General features: G+C 41.0%; 1 protein-coding gene across 3 annotated transcripts; it reads left to right on the forward strand.

Annotated features, from left to right (window-relative positions):
- The first annotated feature begins 897 nt into the window (after positions 1-897).
- Positions 898-18,357, forward strand: acsl2 (acyl-CoA synthetase long chain family member 2). 3 transcript variants are annotated; one of them, XM_044025780.1, is made up of 21 exons: positions 5,966-6,238; positions 6,408-6,548; positions 8,538-8,773; positions 8,856-8,970; positions 9,814-9,878; positions 9,975-10,076; positions 10,978-11,077; positions 11,854-12,032; positions 12,132-12,164; positions 12,377-12,428; positions 12,585-12,658; positions 12,982-13,059; positions 13,152-13,286; positions 13,387-13,521; positions 14,563-14,731; positions 15,595-15,683; positions 15,763-15,879; positions 16,940-17,083; positions 17,190-17,291; positions 17,374-17,445; positions 17,558-18,357. In XM_044025780.1, exons 3-21 carry the CDS (start codon positions 8,540-8,542, stop codon positions 17,696-17,698), a joined length of 2,136 nt encoding a protein of 711 aa, XP_043881715.1. In that variant the 5' UTR covers positions 5,966-6,238; positions 6,408-6,548; positions 8,538-8,539; the 3' UTR covers positions 17,699-18,357. The 3 variants fall into 3 exon arrangements, with proteins under 3 accessions (XP_043881712.1, XP_043881715.1, XP_043881713.1); XM_044025777.1 differs by lacking the exons at positions 5,966-6,238; positions 6,408-6,548 and adding an exon at positions 898-999; XM_044025778.1 differs by lacking the exon at positions 6,408-6,548.
- Positions 18,358-18,993: the final 636 nt, after the last annotated feature.

Consider the following 18,993-nt stretch of genomic DNA (forward strand, 5'->3'; position numbering starts at 1 on the left):
CCACTTGGCCTCACAAGTGAGTTCTCCTGCTCTCCCCTAAATACATGCATGTAATTAAGTGACGTCACAGGCGGCGCCGTCCAGCAGAGAAGTGTCAATCATTGATAACAAAGAGAAACAAACACCGGAGCTTTCCTTTCAGAATAAAACAATCATTAACGCAGGTTTATCCAACATCCATTTAGTATTGTTGTTGTTGTTGTTGTTAAGTGTTGTTTAGGTAAGTATTAAGTTAACATTTTTGAATAACTCCTAAAAGTTTAATATGTTTTTTAAACGTGCCACTACTATATGTTATCAAGTATCAAAAAACAAATGAATAAATAGAATGAAAGTAAACACATTATAATACAACTTAAAAATCAGTTCAACATGTCTTTTCCTGGACATTACGTGGTCTACTATTACATGAAAGATAATTGCTATCACATTTCTATTACAATTTAGCCTACACTGAGTAAAATGTCATCTAACATGGAAACACTATAGCTATACAATAGAAGGACGGCATATTGAAAACATTTGAAAAATAAAGATCCAATTTAAGCCTCTAAATACTGCTGAAATTAAATTTAAATTATGAATTTTATTACATTTATTTCAAGCAAGGCATTTTCCCCTGGACGTTATTTGATTTTGATTTTATATTTTATATATATTATAATAAAGACCTCAGAAGAATATTTTTACATATACGTATGTAACTATGGTGATTTGTTAAAAAGAGATAGTTGTTTTTAATAATTATTTAATAAGTCATTTATGCTGAAATTGTGCCGCCTGTTTGTAAGGAACTATGAAATAAAATATATGACTTTTCGAACTGAACATTTCCGGAAAGCTTTAGAAAGTGGTTTTATTTTGAAGGTGGTGACAGGAAGTGGGCGGGGTGGCGTCTCCAGCTTCATGATCTCGCCAGCTCTCGATGAAGCCGCTGCAGCTGAAAAACTCATTTCGGGACAGAATCTGAGAAAAAACCCGAGCCTCGTGTTTGTTAAAGTAAGTTTCCTCTGTTATCTCTGTGGTTTTTGTCTTGTTTTTACTCTTTTAACGTCCAGTGTGAAAGTTTCGTGAACCCGCATGACCAAGTTCGAGAAGTTTGGCTGAGGCTGCAGAGAGAATGTTCTGCTGCACTTTATTAAGACCACATTTTCTAAGACCTTATTCTTTAATTCTTTACACCTAATGTCATTAAACTGTTGTTGTGTTTCGAGGTATGTTTGTTTAATGTTTAAAACAAGAATATTGTCTTGAATTACAGTGCAAAATTAACATTAAACACTCTTAAGTGTGCTTAGACCATTGTGTTAACAGTATTGAATTAAAAACAAAACGTAATTTAATCTGTGTTAAACGGACCAATTCATGCACTAATTTGTGAAACATGGTAGGATATTATTATTTTAATTTTTAATTTTTATAGTTTTATGACAATTGATGACATTATTGCAATAAAGTCAAGTTTATTTAGCACATCATCATTCACAGAGGTCATTATATGTTCTAATTACAGAAGTAAAGGAGCACAAAAAGAAACATGTATGTATTGGAAAAATGTAAAGCGTGGAAGCATCTGCACAAACTGTACTCTTCCTCAGCAATCCCACTAAAATTGTAGTAGAGGGCACCAGCATAGAAGTCAAGGAGTTAATAGCAAGTGATAAGAGCGATAATACATTTGATACAGTCAGTCATGTTTCAAAGAAACATCAAATTGTGCCACTGAGAGTCGACAGCAGTCGTTGGGAGAGAAACAACAGGTTGTTAAGATCAGTTTAATTTGCATGGAACGCCTGGAGTCACTCAAAGTTGGATTGAGCCTCCACTGTCAACAAAGCAACCTTTTCAACAAATGTCTTCGTACACCTGCAAAGCCCATCCCAAAGGGACGTTAAATGCTGCAATATATGGACAAAAGTATTCGTATGCATGACCGCTACTCAGACTAATGATGTAATAGAAACGGATCTTCCTCAAACTATTGCAAAACAAAGTTGGAAGCATAGCGTTGTCCAAAATGTCTCTGTATGCTGAAGCGTTAAGATTGTCCTTCTCTGGAGATAAGGGGCCCGGAGCCCAAAGCCTGATTGACACACCTGAATTCAATTAGAGGAAGTATTGCGTAACTTCCTTAACCAGCAGTAAAGACGCACAGAGGGGTAGTGACGGAGATAAATGGGCCTTTAGTCTCCTGGACTGAGATGAAAGAACAACATTGGTGGTGTTGCAGATGTGGTTTCCTTCACCTTCTTTCAAACCACCTGTCCTCCCTGTCCAAAAAACAAATGTGGACATTTGTGTCCTTTAAAAGACTGTCCCTTTGCCTGTAGATGTAGGTAAACAACTGAGTCCTGCTCATAGTAAGAACCCCATGTGTGTGGACTTACTTTCTGAGCTGAGGTTTTAACTTATTTCGTCTTTTAATTTGTTTTTATGTACTGTATATTTTTTGCAGTGTGCTTTAAAAGAAACTGGAATGCACTCGTGTGTAACTGTCAACTTATGCACATAGCTGTGGTATTTTGTCCCTGATCCAAGCTGCGGATAATTACAGTTGCAAAGTGTTTCAGCCCAGAACTGAAGGTCTTCTGAGATTCTTTGTTTTCAAATCACACTCCACCTCACGTCCCTCGCTCCAGTGTACCGTGCATGTTTTGGTTTTGTTTGTCTAGTAATTCTTGCTTCTACCTTGCTTCTACCTGCATATTTAGAATTTTGGGGTATGAAAAAAACCCTTAACCTCATCCACATGGCCAAACACAAACAACATCTCTGATTTGCCTTTAAAAACTAAAGTGTACAAAGGAAACCAACCGAGACAGACACAAGAGAAACACAAAGGCAAAGAAAACTAACTAAACTATGAGTAAATGATGAGAATGAAGAAGAGATAAAGGAAAGTGAAGATGATAATGAAACAGTTGTAGTTAAACACAACTAACTACATATGTGGAAGTAGAAGAGGTAAAGAAAGAAGTAGAAGGCAGTAATGCAACATTAATGATGATTACTGTTGTTAACTAACTAACTAAGGAGAGGTAGAAGGCAGTAATGCAACTTTACTGATGTAAATTTCCACAAAACGCCAAGAACAAGTTCAAACAAGTTCAAATAACTAAATACAACCAATAAAGGCAATAAAACAGAAAATAAAAAGATGTAAGAGAGACGGCACATGCAGGCACGTCTGTAAAAATGACTTTTATGAAGTGACTTCAAAAGATTCCAGACCTAAACAAGCTCCATCGGTGATGAGCAGGATGTTTTAAAATCTAGAGCCAGTGGAGAGAGAGAAGCCGGGATTTGGTGACGATGTGACGTCGTCTGTTGTAAACAGTAGATCAGGTTGTGCCAGCTGAGGATTGTGCTCTCAGTCACGCAGGGCTCAGTCATTCTCTGATTCAATAAATCTTTGTGGGGAAACGCTAAACACGTCTGATTCCTGCTTATGATAATTCCGCGACTAATGGCTGACGCACATATACACGGATATTCCAACACCGGTGTTAGCCAATCGGATCAAGTTAATATAGTTCGAACTCTCAAGCGCTAAATGATTGGGTTTCTTAAGCAGTCACTTTCACTCTGGGTTTCACTCTTCACGCTCATGACTCTTCCAGTGATGAGTCTTCATGCTCATGACTCTTCCAGTGATGACTCTCACGCGACTCTTCAGCCATGACTCTTCCAGTGATGGTCTTCATGACTCTTCACGGACTCTTCCTTCATGCTCATGACTCATGACTCATGAGTTCTTGACTCTTCAGTGTGATGACTCTTCATGACTCATGACTCTTCCAGTGATGACTCTTCATGACTCTTCCAGTGATGACTCTTCATGCTCATGACTCTTCCAGTGATGATGATGACTCTTCCGGTGATGACTCTTCATGACTCTTCTCTCAGTGATGACTCTTCATGCTCATGACTCCTCCAGTGATGACTCTTCACGCTCATGACTCTTCCAGTGATGACTCTCTCATGACTCCTCCAGTGATGACTCTTCAGCGACTCAGTGATGACTCTTCAGACTGTGATGACTCTTCACGCTCATGACTCTTCCAGTTATGACTCTTCAGGCTCATGACTCTTCCAGTTATGACTCTTCCAGTGATGACACACTCTGACCCAGTGTGACCCAAAATGTGCCCAGTGTGCGGCACATTTTAGTGTCAGTCAGCTTGCTTGGAACCTCGCCAGAGCAGGTACTAAGAAAAAAATGTTCCAGGTACTATCACTAATGGAAAAGCAAAAAAAGCTGAGTCGAGGCGAGTCGTGCTGGAACTGTGTGGTGAAAAAGTGCCACTAGTTGGTTTTAATAAAAAGCGATACGATGAGAGACGCATGATGGAGAGCAAAGGTTCCTCAGTGTCGATGTTGTCCTCATTTATCCTTTATCTCCTTCCATCCTTATCAAGAAAGGAAATCATTGTTGTTCACACTTTTACTTGGGAATCACAACCGGAAAAAACAACCCAGAGTTCATTCTTTCTTTTTCCCCCTCTGCTGTGCCAGCATCACGTGTGTGTGTCTCCCCCAACTCTCTCTTCCTCCTCCCCCCTCGATCGGACCATTCACTTCTCTGGGCACATGGAAAGTGTGCAGACTTTATTGCTGCCACTGCTGCTGCTCGTGTGGGGACTAAACCCCCACACACACACACACCTCCTCCTCATGTTACCTCCTGTAGTTTTCTGGGTCAGGGGGTTTCATTCCCCAGCTTTGCTCCTTTGACCAGCTCAGAAACTGTGCAGGCTACTGTACACAGCTCCTTCTTATTTTCAATAAATTCTCATTTAAATGAGATACTTCAAAGAAACTGTGTCATATACAAATATAAACATTTAGTTTAGTCATAAGCAGACCTGCATGCAGAATTATACAATTTAAAACAATCAGATTCATTTGAGACTAAAACTTTATCAATGCTTAATTCTTGAATTGAACAACAATTCCATGAAGTGTCTGTAGTGTTCGTAGAAATCATCTGTGATGCAGGTGCATGTAGGGGGCGTGGCCTCAATAGTCCTTCAGTAAGTAGTGTGTTATGTGGAATAGCATTGATATTCAACTGTGTTTTGCATCACATCTGATTGTTTTAGGGCAAAGATTGTGCTCGAATATATTATTTACCGACTATATTGAACCATCACTTATGAAAATGTCCAGTTTATTCCCATACATTCCTGTTAATTCCCATGGAGAGTTTCCAGTTTAGCAACCCTACATAAGAATAGATTGTTTTGATTCAGTTTTTCCCGTCTTTGCTATTTTGTGCATCGAGGAACCAAATGACACAGGACAACAATTCCCGACATCAACAAACTACAGTAGGTCTTTTGTTACTGTTTTGATTGAGAGGCCATGAGTGGTGGTTACATACTACTGTACATTTAACACATAGATCAGCTCTATCTCTCCCTCTCTTACTTAAATATAAATGACTGTCTATGAAATAAAGTCTGCAGGTGTGTACCTTGAAATGATTTAAAAGCGAAACAGGGCTTAGCTGCAGTGCTGTCAGAGTTCAGCTCATTATTTTAAATTTTCAAGACTGCGATATCGATATCGGAATGCCTAAAAGCCGTATCGAGCCATCCCTAACTTTGATGCACCCAAAATTTGGGTGCAAAGTTTGTCAGTTTGACTTGGTGCCAGATCTTCCTCAAAAACCAGTTTGTAGTTTCTGTTTTCACGTACTCTCGTATAGTTACTCGTCCCTGGTGTTAGTGTCACACGCTGAGCTGGAGCTGCTGAGAATCTGAGGTCTCTGCTCTCAGGTGAGTCGTTGCCTCACGGCAGCAGGGGGATGAGCAGAGACTTGCAAACGGCCTCGGGCGGCCGCATACCTCCTGTCTCCATGTGAACTGGCATTCTAACAGTTTTATAGCGGTTTTTTTATTGTTGTGTTGGTTCACTTCCGTGTTGACGTCATTTGGACAAAACACGGCTTCATCCACTCCACATGATCCAGCTTTATTCCACACTAACGCTCTGACAATCGTGTCCTGGAGCTCATGCTTGCCTTGTTTTTTTTATTATTATTATTTTACACCTTATAGGAAAACCTAGGTCTAAACCAGTTGGTGTTTTACTGCCTTTTGTAAAGAGATATTTGACTAAAGCCCCATTTGATTCTAATTTGATGTATTTTTGCTCCTGCTCGAGGCAACAGTGTCTGAAGTTTAGCTTTTTTCTAATGTGTTGACCTTGTTCTTCAAGAGCAGCTGCGAGCAACGTGAGTAAGACATTAATAACAATCATTTAATAATCAAATTTGATCCCCTGCTGAATTTGTATTTGTTTCCAGTCCAGAATTTTTATTTAAAAAAAACTTCAAGTAAAGGTTATAAATTGATTTGCATTTGGTCAATTGAAAGCCACTGTAATTAAGACATCTGTTGCAGGGCCTGCCCGAGCCTTTATGGGGCCCAAAGCTGAATTTGATGTTAATGGAGTGAACCATTAAAACCTGGTCTGAACAAGACAGAAGAAAGGGGACACTCAGGTTTCACTGAGGGAGCGGGGGATTGGCACTGGCTGTAAAGGTGCATTTGGTATTTGGTTTCCTTTCTGCGAGATTTCATGTGTTGTCTTTTGTGTCGCGTCTTCCAGGGAATAAGAGTTGCGAGCACAATGGCTCCTGTCTGAGCTTTGACAGTGGGCTTGATGAATGGGTGAGAGAGTGAGAGAGTGAGAGAGTGAGAGGGGGGAGCAGTGGAGAGACACAGAGTCGACAGAAAACTGTCATTATTTTCATTTTTCAAAGTTTGTTTCTGTTTGTTTTAATGATGGAGGGAATGAAGCAGCTGCTTTGTGTGAAATGTCTGGTCTTTTCTGGCCGTGACTTTTAATTTTAAACCACAGTTGGAACAAAGACTGTGTATTTCAGAACAAACTAGCCTTTTAGTCTGTTTCATGTGTGTTCGTCACATTTCATTATCTTTCTATCTTTCATTCTTCTATATTTTGTTCCTTCTTCATTTGCGTCTGTTTTTTTCTTTATTTCATTCCTTCTTTCTCTCTTTCTTTCTACAGTATATGCGTCTACCTTCCCACATTTTTCTTGTTTCTTTGTTCTTTATTTTAATTCTGATTAATTCATAGTATTATTAAGATTTCTGATAATTTCTATGTACATTTTTCTTTCCATCTAGTTTTTAATTCCTCTGATTTATTCTGTTTTATAAAAAGCACAAACAATGATTAGCATTTCACTCATTAATGTATTTACTTATTCATAACTCTGCCTGTGGGCTGTCTTGCTTTGGTGCAGATTGGTGAGAGAACGTTTCCTCTGTTCTGTGTGATGTGCATTCTAAATGATCTGCTGTGGAACTGGAAATGAATTGATTGTGTTTGTTCTTTTAGTTTAAGGACATTTTCTGTCCTAAACACTGACCTCGTCAGGACCAGTAGTCCTCATGGAGACCAAAACCTGGTCCTAATGAGGCAGAACCTCATTTGTGAGGAACTGGTGAAAGTTAAGGGCTAAGATTTCTGCGTGTGTTTGGGGGGATTTTTGTGTTTTTGTATTCACATATGATGTGCTTTTAGAACGATTAAGTTTCAAGATTAAACTTGGTACACAGTGAGGGTGATGTGTGGCATCACTGTGCTGGTGCAGCTCGGGATCCAGGATCAGCCCAGTTAACGAGGAGGGAGGGGTATGATATCACTCTTTATTCCTGCTTCTATTGGGAGCTGGGGGAGAAAGTGGGTGAGAGGTTGTTGGGGCTGTGTGGGGGGGAGTGGATGTGGGAAAGGAGAGAGTTATCCATTGATGCGAATTCCTCGCCAAGTGTTTCATTCAAAGACGGTGACATGAGCCGTTTCAGAGGTAGAAGTGTAGTTTCTTTTTTAATCGGAGTTTGTTTTGAAGCTTTAAAAACTACCCTTCTGCCTCTTAGTTCCTTTCTCTTTCATGCTGTTTTATATGAACAATAAAGTCTCTGACAGGGACTCATGGAGGTAGGGGGCGGGGTGGTCTTCCCCTCCATGACTCCCTCCTCCCGCCCTCACCCCATCATCACCAGCCCCTCGCCACCGCACAGACCCAGAGTCTCTTGCTCCCTGTTGGATGAAACAGTGGCCCGACAACATGCCTGAGAGTAACCTATAGACTGTTCCTTTTAAGCCAATCGTTATTACTTCCTGGTGTCTCCCCACTCCCTCCACCCTCAAACAGGCCTTTTCTTCTCCTCAACTCCGTGTGTGTGTGTGTGTGTGTTGCCAAGTCTGTGACCCAGTGAAATCCAGTCTTTGAAACGGACTCGTTAGCTGCTATTTTACTGTTTAAGAAGTAGAGAAAGTGGGGATTGTTTATTATTTTAAATGCAGGTTTACATGGCAAGTGTGTTTCTTGAAAAAGGAAATCCTCAATTGATGCATCATTAAGAAATATTGCAGAATCATTTCATTTTTACTGCAACAACCTGAACTAGGACCGCTCGTAGGACTCATAGTCATGAAATGTTCATTTCTTTAAGTTGAACCCTAACCCTGTGATGTCATTTCCTCTCATCTTTTCCTCTCAGTTATGCATTTTCATGAGTGGCTGCTGTCACTTGGCTCCAGCGCGGGACACAAAGGGTCTGAGGACTTGTGGAGTCTTCTGCGATCTCTGCCTCCTCCTCTGTCCTCCCTGCTCCTGTCCACCTCCTCGCTCCTGGGTTTAGGAGTGGTCGCCTCGCTCACCGCGTACTGGTTCATGAGCCGCCCTCGACGCATGCTTCCTCCCTGTGACCTCCAAGCCCAGTCTGTGGCTGTGAACGTGAGTGGGTCATCGTCATCACTGTCGCCGTGATCTGACCGGCGTGACTTATCAGAGAATTGTTTGCCGGTGTTTGTCGTAGGGAGATCCCAGCTGCAGGCGATCGGCTCTTCTGAAAGATGACACGCTGCTCGACTTTTACTTCGATGACACCAGGACGGTTTACGACATGTTCCAGAGAGGCCTCAGGATCTCAGGTGACTGCAGTCAACACTTTACATGAAACTGCATTTAAAACTGACTGATTTAGTAACATGTGAAGCAACAATTGGGTTTCTATCAGCCTGTTTTCATGTGCATTTTTGATTTTGTGCATAAAAGCGTCTTTCAGAAATGTAAATAAGTCCTGAACGTTAAAGTTTTTATGCTTGAGGGAGGTGGAGAAGTTATGTAAGTTGTGTTAAGATTAACACAAAGGAATAGAGGTGGGGGGGGGGAAATGCATCTCGATTCACAAATGTCCAAATTCCAATTATTTAAATGTTAAATAATTTAAAATAGATGGTACTCCGCACGCCGTCACCTGGACACTTTATGGGGAGAATATAACAAAGAAGCATGGAGGCAAGCAGTGACGCGGCGATCCCGACACTCGACAACACAACCAAAACGGAAGTCACGGGTGAAAGAGAGTAGGATAGAAATGACATGTGATGCTAGGAGCAAGAGCAATGAATGAATGAATGAATGAATGTGAGCCACACGGGTGCTAATGATGCTGATCTGTTCAAAATATTAGCACATTACTTTTTGTCTTACATAAGATTCCCACTCCTACAAAGGAAGCACATTTACAAAAACAGGTCGGAGTTTGACTGAAAACACAAAGAAGTGTCGAGTAAAGGTTTCAGAATTCAGAAAAAATGCTTCTTGTCTCCACCCGCCCCTGCACTGCTGGTGGATACACATGAACTCTCCATCAGTCAGGTCTTGCCAGAGCCTGTTTCCAGATGCAGCACATACATCATGTTACATCATCTAATCATAAACGTTATCACGCTGTAAACCTTGCATGCGTTTGACCTCATGTGACCTTGCAGGAAACAGCCCGTGCCTTGGCTTCAGGAAACCCGGTCAGCCTTACCAGTGGATCTCCTACACTGAGGTCTTTTTTCTCTCTCCATGTATTTTCATCATGCAGTCACCTGTGTCACCTGTTACTGTTGTTATTTGACTCAGTGTGTGTTTTTAAATCCCTCAGGTGGCTGAGCGGGCACAGGCGCTGGGCTCTGGTTTGCTGGCTAAAGGCTGTCAGCCCAACCCAGATCAGTTTGTTGCCATATTTGCACAGAACAGACCAGAGGTATGAAGTTACTTTGTAAAAACTTGAACAACACACTCAAAACCAGGAGCTGCACTTACACCCCGTGTGCCAATGTATGATTTCAGCCTTCAAATAATGTCTCAAACATTTGATGGTACATCATCTTACAACAGGGTGAATGCCACTTCTGTCAAAGAGAGGCCTCATTTATCCCCTTTAACATCTAACCTTAGAAAATGTCCTGTGAGTGAATGTTTTTGCCCATTTTTCCAGAATAACTTTCAATATCTAAATTGTAAATATCTTATTTACAATTTACTGCAAGTTAAAAAGTATTTTAACTATTTAAAATGAAGAAAAACAGTCTTAAATTTGAATTTTGAACAGTATAAATTATATTTACAATAACTTTTTTCAAAAAATGGAAACATAGGCACAGTCGTTTTTTTTTTTTTTTCAACTCTTTCCTCTCTGGCGAGAAACGATTCTCTGGCTTCCTGCAAAGTGAAATTACCGTAATAAAAACATTGGCTTGTGTCAAAATAAATGTATTTTCAAACAATTACCTGCTTGGTAGATTCCTTGAAACGCATATTTCAAAATGAATCTTAATAAATGCTGTATTTATTAAATACAGATTATACTGTCATGGATCTAGGTTTGTTTGTTTTCTATTATTAATAACTATACTCATTTCTATTAAAAATACAAAAACAAGAACTCCCAGTATCTGTCAGAAATAAAAAATTCAGTTCTCCAAATTGTTCAGTAAAACCTCTCATGGCGAGCATTCACCTTTAAAGTATGATTTGTGTTTAATCGGACTATTGAATATTGAAACATGTCTTCTCAGTAACACTAACACGACTGTTTTCTGTGTGCGACACAAGTGTCTGTTTAAGTGTAACAGTGCTGCTCTGTCTCCCTCTGCTGGTCACAGTGGATCATCACAGAACTGGCCTGCTACACTTACTCCATGGCACTGGTGCCTCTGTATGAAACACTGGGGATGGAGGCCATGGTCCATATACTCGACCTGGGTGAGAAAAACCTTCACCATTATTATCATCATAATTATTTAAAGGTGCAGTTCACAGAAAAATATAAGCCTCATCATTATTGGTGCGTCTGCTAGCCTGTATATGTATTTCTACATAATCTTTTTTTACTTAGACACTATAAAAGAAAGCTATATGAACTAGTGACGCACAATATTTGACTTTTTGGAGTTCTTGGGCCAATAACCGGTATGACATCAAACTGCAGAAAAATAGATAAACGTAAAAAAATGGGGGTAACAGCTTATTTAGCCGTTGGTGTCTGCTGATACGGATATCCGGTGCTGATAATACTGTGCAACAGTAGTGAAAGAAATACTCTCGACTTAAATTATGTATGAATTAACGTGTACAAAAACAAATATGCATTCTTTAAACTGTTCTGTAAATCTGTGTTAATCTCATTGTCTAGAGGGAAACTTGGTCATTAGTGTTACTGCCAAAAACTATGTCAAACATAGTGAAATAGTTTTTAAAGCGTGTTCTCCTTCTGTTGGAGATCTGCAGTTGATCCTAAGAGAATGGCAAATGCTACACAAAATTACCTAACATTTATTAATCAATAGTTTATGGATTGTTTGATTTAAAAAGTAATATATAAATTTAGCATTAATTACATGAATCGGGTCATCAAAATAAACTTTTGGATTTAATGCACATTTAAGCAGCATTCATCAACTCTCTGAGAACAAAAATGTGTCTGTGATTTTTCCCTGTGTGAGATCAGTAAAGATGAACTTGTGTGTTTGCTCTTTCAGCGGAAATCTCTCTGGTGGTCTGTGACCGTGAGGAGAAGTGTGCGTGTCTGCTGGAGAACAAGGAGAAAGGCGTGACTCCGTCACTCTCCTGCCTGGTTCTCTTCAACAGCGTCAGCGAAGCCTTCGCGGAGCGGGCGAAGGCCTGCGGGGTGGAGGTTCTGCAGCTGGAGCAGCTCATGGTGAGCGGCGTGGAAGAACTGAATCACTGTCGTTTAAAAAAAAAATCCTCAGTGCAGATGAAGTATATTGATTTTGATTTCTCTTCGTCCACATCTTAGGACCTGGGAAGGCAGAACCTCAAAGATCCTGTGGTGAGTTCCTCATCTCTCAGCTGCCGAGCTGCCTCACCAAACTAGTTCCAGTAAATAGTCAGCCCCCCACCTAAGTGCCGGGTTGTCCTTTTTTTGGGGGGGTTGTTCCTGTCACATAAGGTGTAATTAACACTCACTTGTAAACAGTGCTTGAATTAAGAGTGGAGGAAACACGGTGTCATGTTGTCATTTTTTATTGCTGCCTGCTGTAGCCGCCCCAGCCCCAGGATCTGGCCGTGGTCTGCTTCACCAGTGGAACCACAGGTATCGTCTGATCTCGCCAGTCTCTCCCTAATTATCCTTCACTCACATCATTAGAGAAGTGTCCTTCAGTGCCCACTAACAACCTCTCTTTATGGCGCAACTGTAGTTTCCTTTGCTGTGCACAGCACTGCCATAATGTCTTGTTTATTTATCCAGGGAAGCCCAAGGGAGCCATGATCACCCACGGCAACATCGCCTCCAACACTTCCTCTGTCATTAAGATCCTGGAGGTCTGTCTACACTTCCACCTCCTTGTCTAATTGAGAACAGCTTCCACTTCTTCTTCTTCTTCTTCTTCTCGTTGTGTCTCTGTGTCTCTAAAGCTGTCCCCTCTCCCTGCTGTGTCTAATGGTATGATTAATTGGCTGTTTGATTGCCCCTGTCGACGTGAGGTACTTTAACTAATTGCCCCCGTATAAAGATTCTGCTACCTAACTGCCGCTGAGAAAGCCGTACAGCGTGTTTGATTGCCTGCGAGGCTTCGCCGTGCGCTTGAACTTTATCTCTCCCTCGGTGCCTTTGCTCATTTTTATTTCCCGTGTTTTCCTCTCAGGGTTCGTTTGTGATCAAGCAAGATGACGTGTCGATCTCGTACCTGCCGCTTGCCCACATGTTTGAGAGGATGATTCAGGTAATTTATCGTTTCCTCGGATGTCTTTTTTTTTTTCCCTCTGAGTGCATTTGTGTGTAAACCCTGACTTAAATGTTCTTCTTCTTTCACAGGTTTCTTTGTTCTGCCATGGGGCCAGAATAGGATTCTACCAAGGTGACATTTCTCTCCTCATGGACGACATTAAAACTCTCAAACCCACCTTCTTCCCAGTTGTGCCCAGATTACTCAACCGCATATATGACAAGGTCAGCACGTGTGCAAATTACGTAGACTCTAAGAGGCCGTCATTCCCGAGCGGGTCATGTGTTCAAATGTCTGTCTCTGTTTTGACTGACTTGTGTAAAGATCCTGGGCTCGGTGACGTCTCCGCTGCGTCGGGCTTTGCTTCACTTCGCTGTGCGGAGAAAGCAGGCGGAGCTCAGGAGCGGCGTGGTACGCAACAACAGTGTGTGGGACAAACTGGTGTTTAAGAAGATTCAGGTCAGTTGTTCGGATCATTTGTCTTCTCCACGTTGTTGCTGTGGAGCTTTATTTTTAAATGATTTGCACTGCTTTACATCACATTTAGATGCAGATTGCTCGACCTTCCTTGTTATAACTTGCTTTTTTGCTGTGTGGTGTCCGACAACTATTGCGATAGGTCAAAAAATATCAAAGTGGGTGTGGTTAAGGAAAAGCGGAAACTGCCCACTTGTTTCTTGTGTAAGTAGAAAATGTCCTGGCTTGGCTAATTTTGTTCTTCAAACCTTGTGAAAACAAACAAAGTTCTCTTTACTACCAAAAATATCATATTTTAGCTTAAACTATAGAGTGGCTTAAAAATAACTGAGCAGAACAATGCCCAAATAGGCGCAGATGTGTCACATGGTGTGAGCGAAATTGGAGCGAGGCGGAACAAGGGCAAGGGCGACGCTCCAGTTTTGTAAAGCTCCGCGTTCCTGTCAGAATATTTTCCGCCTTTGCTCCCACTGCACTCACATGCCCTGTAAACACAGTAGTAGGCCTTAGTCATCTCTTTTCTAAGCGCACCTGTCCACAGAGGTCTCTTAGGCTCAGCGTTACACAGACAAAGCAAACGTGAGTTTCCCTGCAGTTTGAGTTTTCGTGGACCGTACACACCGACAGCACACACTCCTTCCTGTGCTACAAAACCTTCCAGTCCAGAGTCTTCTGGTACCCACATATGTACAACCCATCGGCCAAAGAATACAAGGGCGTAGAAAAGAAGGTGAACTCGGTATGAATGGAACTACTGCCATGTACTGTACGTGCATGTGGAAACACAGGATGTGTAAAGTATGACCCGGCTCGTCTCCCTGCATATACGGTACTCAAACAAACTTGTTTCCAGATATCACAAGAAATGCACAGCTATTCCAGGAGTTAGAGACAAAATGACTATCTAATCAAATGAAAATTATCAAATAATTATTGGCACTGTGAGAATTCCTACAACCAAGACCTGGACATTTTTGGCTCGGTACATAAATGTTGCCTGTCTCTTCTGTACCTCTGTTTCAGGCCATTATGGGAGGAAATCTGCGCTTTGTCCTGACCGCCTCAGCACCCATCTCCCCTACAGTGCTGTCCTTCCTCAGAGCCACTCTAGGCTGCCTGATATTTGAGGGTTACGGTCAGACGGAATGCACCGCAGGCTGCACCTTCTCTCTGCCGGGAGACTTTACCGCAGGTAGGAAACCCGGGAGATTCTCGACTCTCTCCCCCCCCCCACACTGTTTCTATCAGGGGACCCACATTCTTACAGAACTATTTAAAATATCCTAACAAATAAAGTAGCGACTGACATTGCCATATCTGTAACACCTAATATTATTTAGGATTTCTAAACAAAGCATTGCCAAGAGATGGATTCTAACTTCATGTTATGAATCCTGACCCAGACTTTGGGGAAATAGTGCTGCTTTAGTGCCAGTAGAGGCTCCCTCCATCTCCTGAGCAAGAGTTTGTGTGAGGGATGTGTCACTAGCTGTGAAAATAATTTGATTGGATGTTGGAAATGATCAAAAAAATCACAACATTTTATAGAAATGGTTCTTTAAGCACAGGCTGTAAATAGAGAGATGTAAAGAGAGAGTGAATGAGGAAAAAAGGCAAAACAGAAGAGTGTAATGTTGTAAAAAGACTGATTTCAGTAGATACTCGAGGTTGTGCTGATGCTGCATATTCTTTAATAATTTGATTCCTGCTTATTGTTGTGAAAAGTTTGTGATTTCTAAGTTGATAATTTGACGATGAGATTTTTCAGCTTTGAACGTTTTTTTTATGAAATATTGTTGAATTTAATGTGAAAGTGTTGTAGCTCATGTACAATAGTTTTTTTTAAGTCAATTTCGATGCATTTTCTTGCATCTATTATTTCCATGTTGTACTACATTTACTTTTTATCTCTGCTGCTAGACAGAGTTTTAAAATTTGTAAATAGTCCAAAAAAGTCCAGCACCAAAATGTTGTAAATTAATTAATAAATGCAAGTTGGAGAGTGTTTTCAGTGAATCTTATCTTGAAATAGATGGGGTTTTTTTTGTCTGTCAGGTCATGTTGGTTCTCCTTTACCTTGTGCCATGGTGAAACTGGTGGACATCCCTGACATGAACTACTACGCAAAGAATGGAGAAGGAGAGGTGAGTCTAATAAATGCTCTTTATGTATAACTACAACACACTTTATCAAACAATAAGCTGACACTTGACCCTGCGTTAGATCTGCATCCGTGGTCCCAGTGTGTTCAGAGGTTACCTGAAGGACCCAGAACGAACAGCAGAGGCTTTGGACAGCGACGGTTGGCTGCACAGCGGAGATGTGGGCCAGTGGCTTCCAGTAAGATCAGGCGTAAACACTCACTGATCACTTTATTAGGTACACCTGTTTAACTACACCGATGTCGAATCAGCCAGTCACAGGACAGCAACGCAGTGTCCAAAGTGGGCAATGTGATTTAAGTGACCTCTGCAGAGAACGTCCAAAAAACCAGAATATGCCGTGAGCAGCAGTTCTCTGGGTGAAAATGAGGAGAATGATAGGAAGTAGAGATGCACGACATTGGACCTTTTGCCAATTTATAATATGCTGATATGCAAAAGTCATTTAGTCTATTCTGTAGTGAAATTACCATAAGATATAGATATAGATTTCCTTATTTTGCAAGATAAATAAACATTTAAAATAAATTATAGTTGGAGAGGGCGCTATCATACAAGTCAAGGACGTGAGCCAATACTGATATAGTGCTGATTATCATGTGGATCCCTAGTTTGAAATAAAAAAGTTAAACTTAAATAACCACTCGTAAACAAAATTTGTGAAGGATCTCTGAACATAGAGCATGCTGATCCTTGAAGCAGAAGTAGACCACACTGGATGCCTCTCATTTCAGTCAGGTACAAGAAACTGAGGCGACATTTTACACAGAATTACCACAAGCTTTAGATTAGAGGATTTGAAAAATGTTGCCTGGTCTTATTTGTCTTGATTAACTAACATGAATGGATCCATCCTGCCTTGTATCCAATCCAATTGAGCATCATTCAGATGATGCACCCTACTTGGAGTATTGTTGTTGACCATGTCCATCGCAAATCAACTCAGACTGGTTTCTTGGACAACGACACTCAAATAACCTTCACCGTCAACAGATCTCAGTCCAATTAAGCAACTTTGGGGAGTGGTGGAACAGTAGATTTTGTAACATTAAAGTGCAGCTGACAAATCCTGGACCAAAATCTCGCGAGAAAATTTAAACTTAAATTTAAATATTTCCACAAAGATTTACAGCCAAAGCGGACTACAAAGGTGTACCTAATAAAATGGCCTGTGAGCATGTAACCGAATACACTTCCTGTAAAGGAGCAAATGTACATTCACACGTCTCTTCCACCAGAATGGGAAGCTACGCATCATTGACAGGAAGAAGCACATCTTCAAGCTGTCGCAGGGAGAATACATCGCGCCAGAGAAGATAGAAAACGTCTACATGCGCTCGTTTCCCGTGCTGCAGGTGTTTGTGCATGGAGACAGTTTACAGGTACGGTTTAAACCAAAAGCAAAAATCCCTGTTCAGTTAATCTGCAAACAAGACATAAACCCGAGGTAAATATTTGATTCTCTCTCTCCATGTTCTGTGTCACCAGTCTTATCTCTTAGGCATAGTCGTGCCAGACGTCGAGGTGTTTGTTGGCTGGGCTAAAGAGCGGGGATTTGTGGGGTCCCATGAGGAGCTTTGCCAAAATCCTGTATGCGGCACTTTATTCTCTCGTCTCTTACACGTCATGCTGTGTGATGTCTTTGTTAATATTTTTACTTGTCCTCCTACAGGATGTAAAGAAAGCAGTATTAGAGGACATGACGGTTGTGGGCAAAGAAGCGGGGCTGAAGTCCTTTGAGCAAGTGAGTAACCTCTGTCGACGGTGAACACCTTTGCGAGCTTTAAACCTCCCAGTATTGAGCTTTTATTGTGATTTATTTATTTTTTTTGTGTCGCATCTCCTCCGCCCTCCAGGTGAAGGACCTTCACTTGCATCCCGAAATGTTCAGCGTCGCCAACGGCCTTCTCACGCCCACGCTGAAGAGCAGACGCACGGACATCCGCAAATTCTTTCAGGAGCAGATAACGAGCATGTACAGCAAGACGGCCATTTAAGAGACTCAGTAATTCACACTCAGCAGCAGCCGAGGATTAGTAAAGTCAACTAAAACAAAAAAAAAGGGAAGAAAATTCAAAAAATAAATAAAATTGCAGGTGAACTTTTGGTCAGAAAAATGTAAATCTTACTCTAACTCAGTCTTGTACATGTGTAATGTGTTAATTATTAAGTAACGGAATGAGACCAGCAATGATTTAGTTTCACTCCAGACTCGAACATGATTTCACCTCGTCACTAATCTAGCAATGTGATTTTACTGTTGTTTAGAGGAACCACGTAAGTTATGAGGAAGAAAACTGCACAGTCGGCGTTGATTTTATTCACAAGCATTTTTATATGTAGGGACACTGTTATCATCATCACTGTTATCATTATCATAACACAATTAGGGCTGTAAATGTTGCCCTAATTGTAGGCTTGTATTATTTTAAGGTGGTTTGGTTTTCCTTGATCAAAGCTTGATGTTAATGCATTCTTTCTAACTACTTCTGTTGAGCATGTACATTTTGACCTGATGTTTAACTAATAAATTTCCAGCAGCCGTGACTTGTGAAAAAATGTTCCAATACTGACATGAAAAACTGAACAGAAATAATAAAAAAAGAGTAACTGATTAAACTTGTGTTACTCTGACATTTAAAGCTGCAGTGCGTAACATGTTGAGCAAGTTGTTCACGGTTCACACATTAAAGGAATTCCTGGATATGTTTTTGAAATTAGAAAAACAACTTTCCAGGACTGGGAATGGTTTGGAAATAAGTGAATGTTTTTGGAAAAGAGTTTAATTTAGGGATGATCAAACATAACGGGCATTAGACTGCAAGCTGCATGAAAGTCACTCATGGCGCACTTCAGAGTGAACTTGGTGAACTCTAACAGGATAATGATCATGGGCAGAAATGCCAGGAAACTAAACCTCAATGCACTTGGAATATCTTAACCTACTAAAATTTCAAGTAGAAAAATGTGGATCTAGAGAAAGCACTGAGGACACACACTGCCACCAGGGCCACTCAAGTCTCCCACCATGTCAACACACTCCCTTCTTTTGCAAGGTTAACTTCCTCTTTCACCCTCTAGGGGTCACCACAGCAGATCATCGTGCCCTAATCCCTTGTGTCCTCTTCTATTATACCAACAGTCCTCATGTCCTTCACAACATCCGTGAACCTTCTCTGTAGTCTAAGATTAGCCTTTATTAAATGAAATCTGTGATCTGGCAACATGGTTGGTGCAAGGGCCTCTCTGGAGTTTGCATGTTTCCTCCCACAGTCCAAAAACATGCAGATAT

Source organism: Solea senegalensis, linkage group LG5 (assembly GCF_019176455.1).
Source record: "Solea senegalensis isolate Sse05_10M linkage group LG5, IFAPA_SoseM_1, whole genome shotgun sequence".
In the NCBI taxonomy this organism is placed as follows: Eukaryota; Metazoa; Chordata; class Actinopteri; order Pleuronectiformes; family Soleidae; genus Solea; species Solea senegalensis.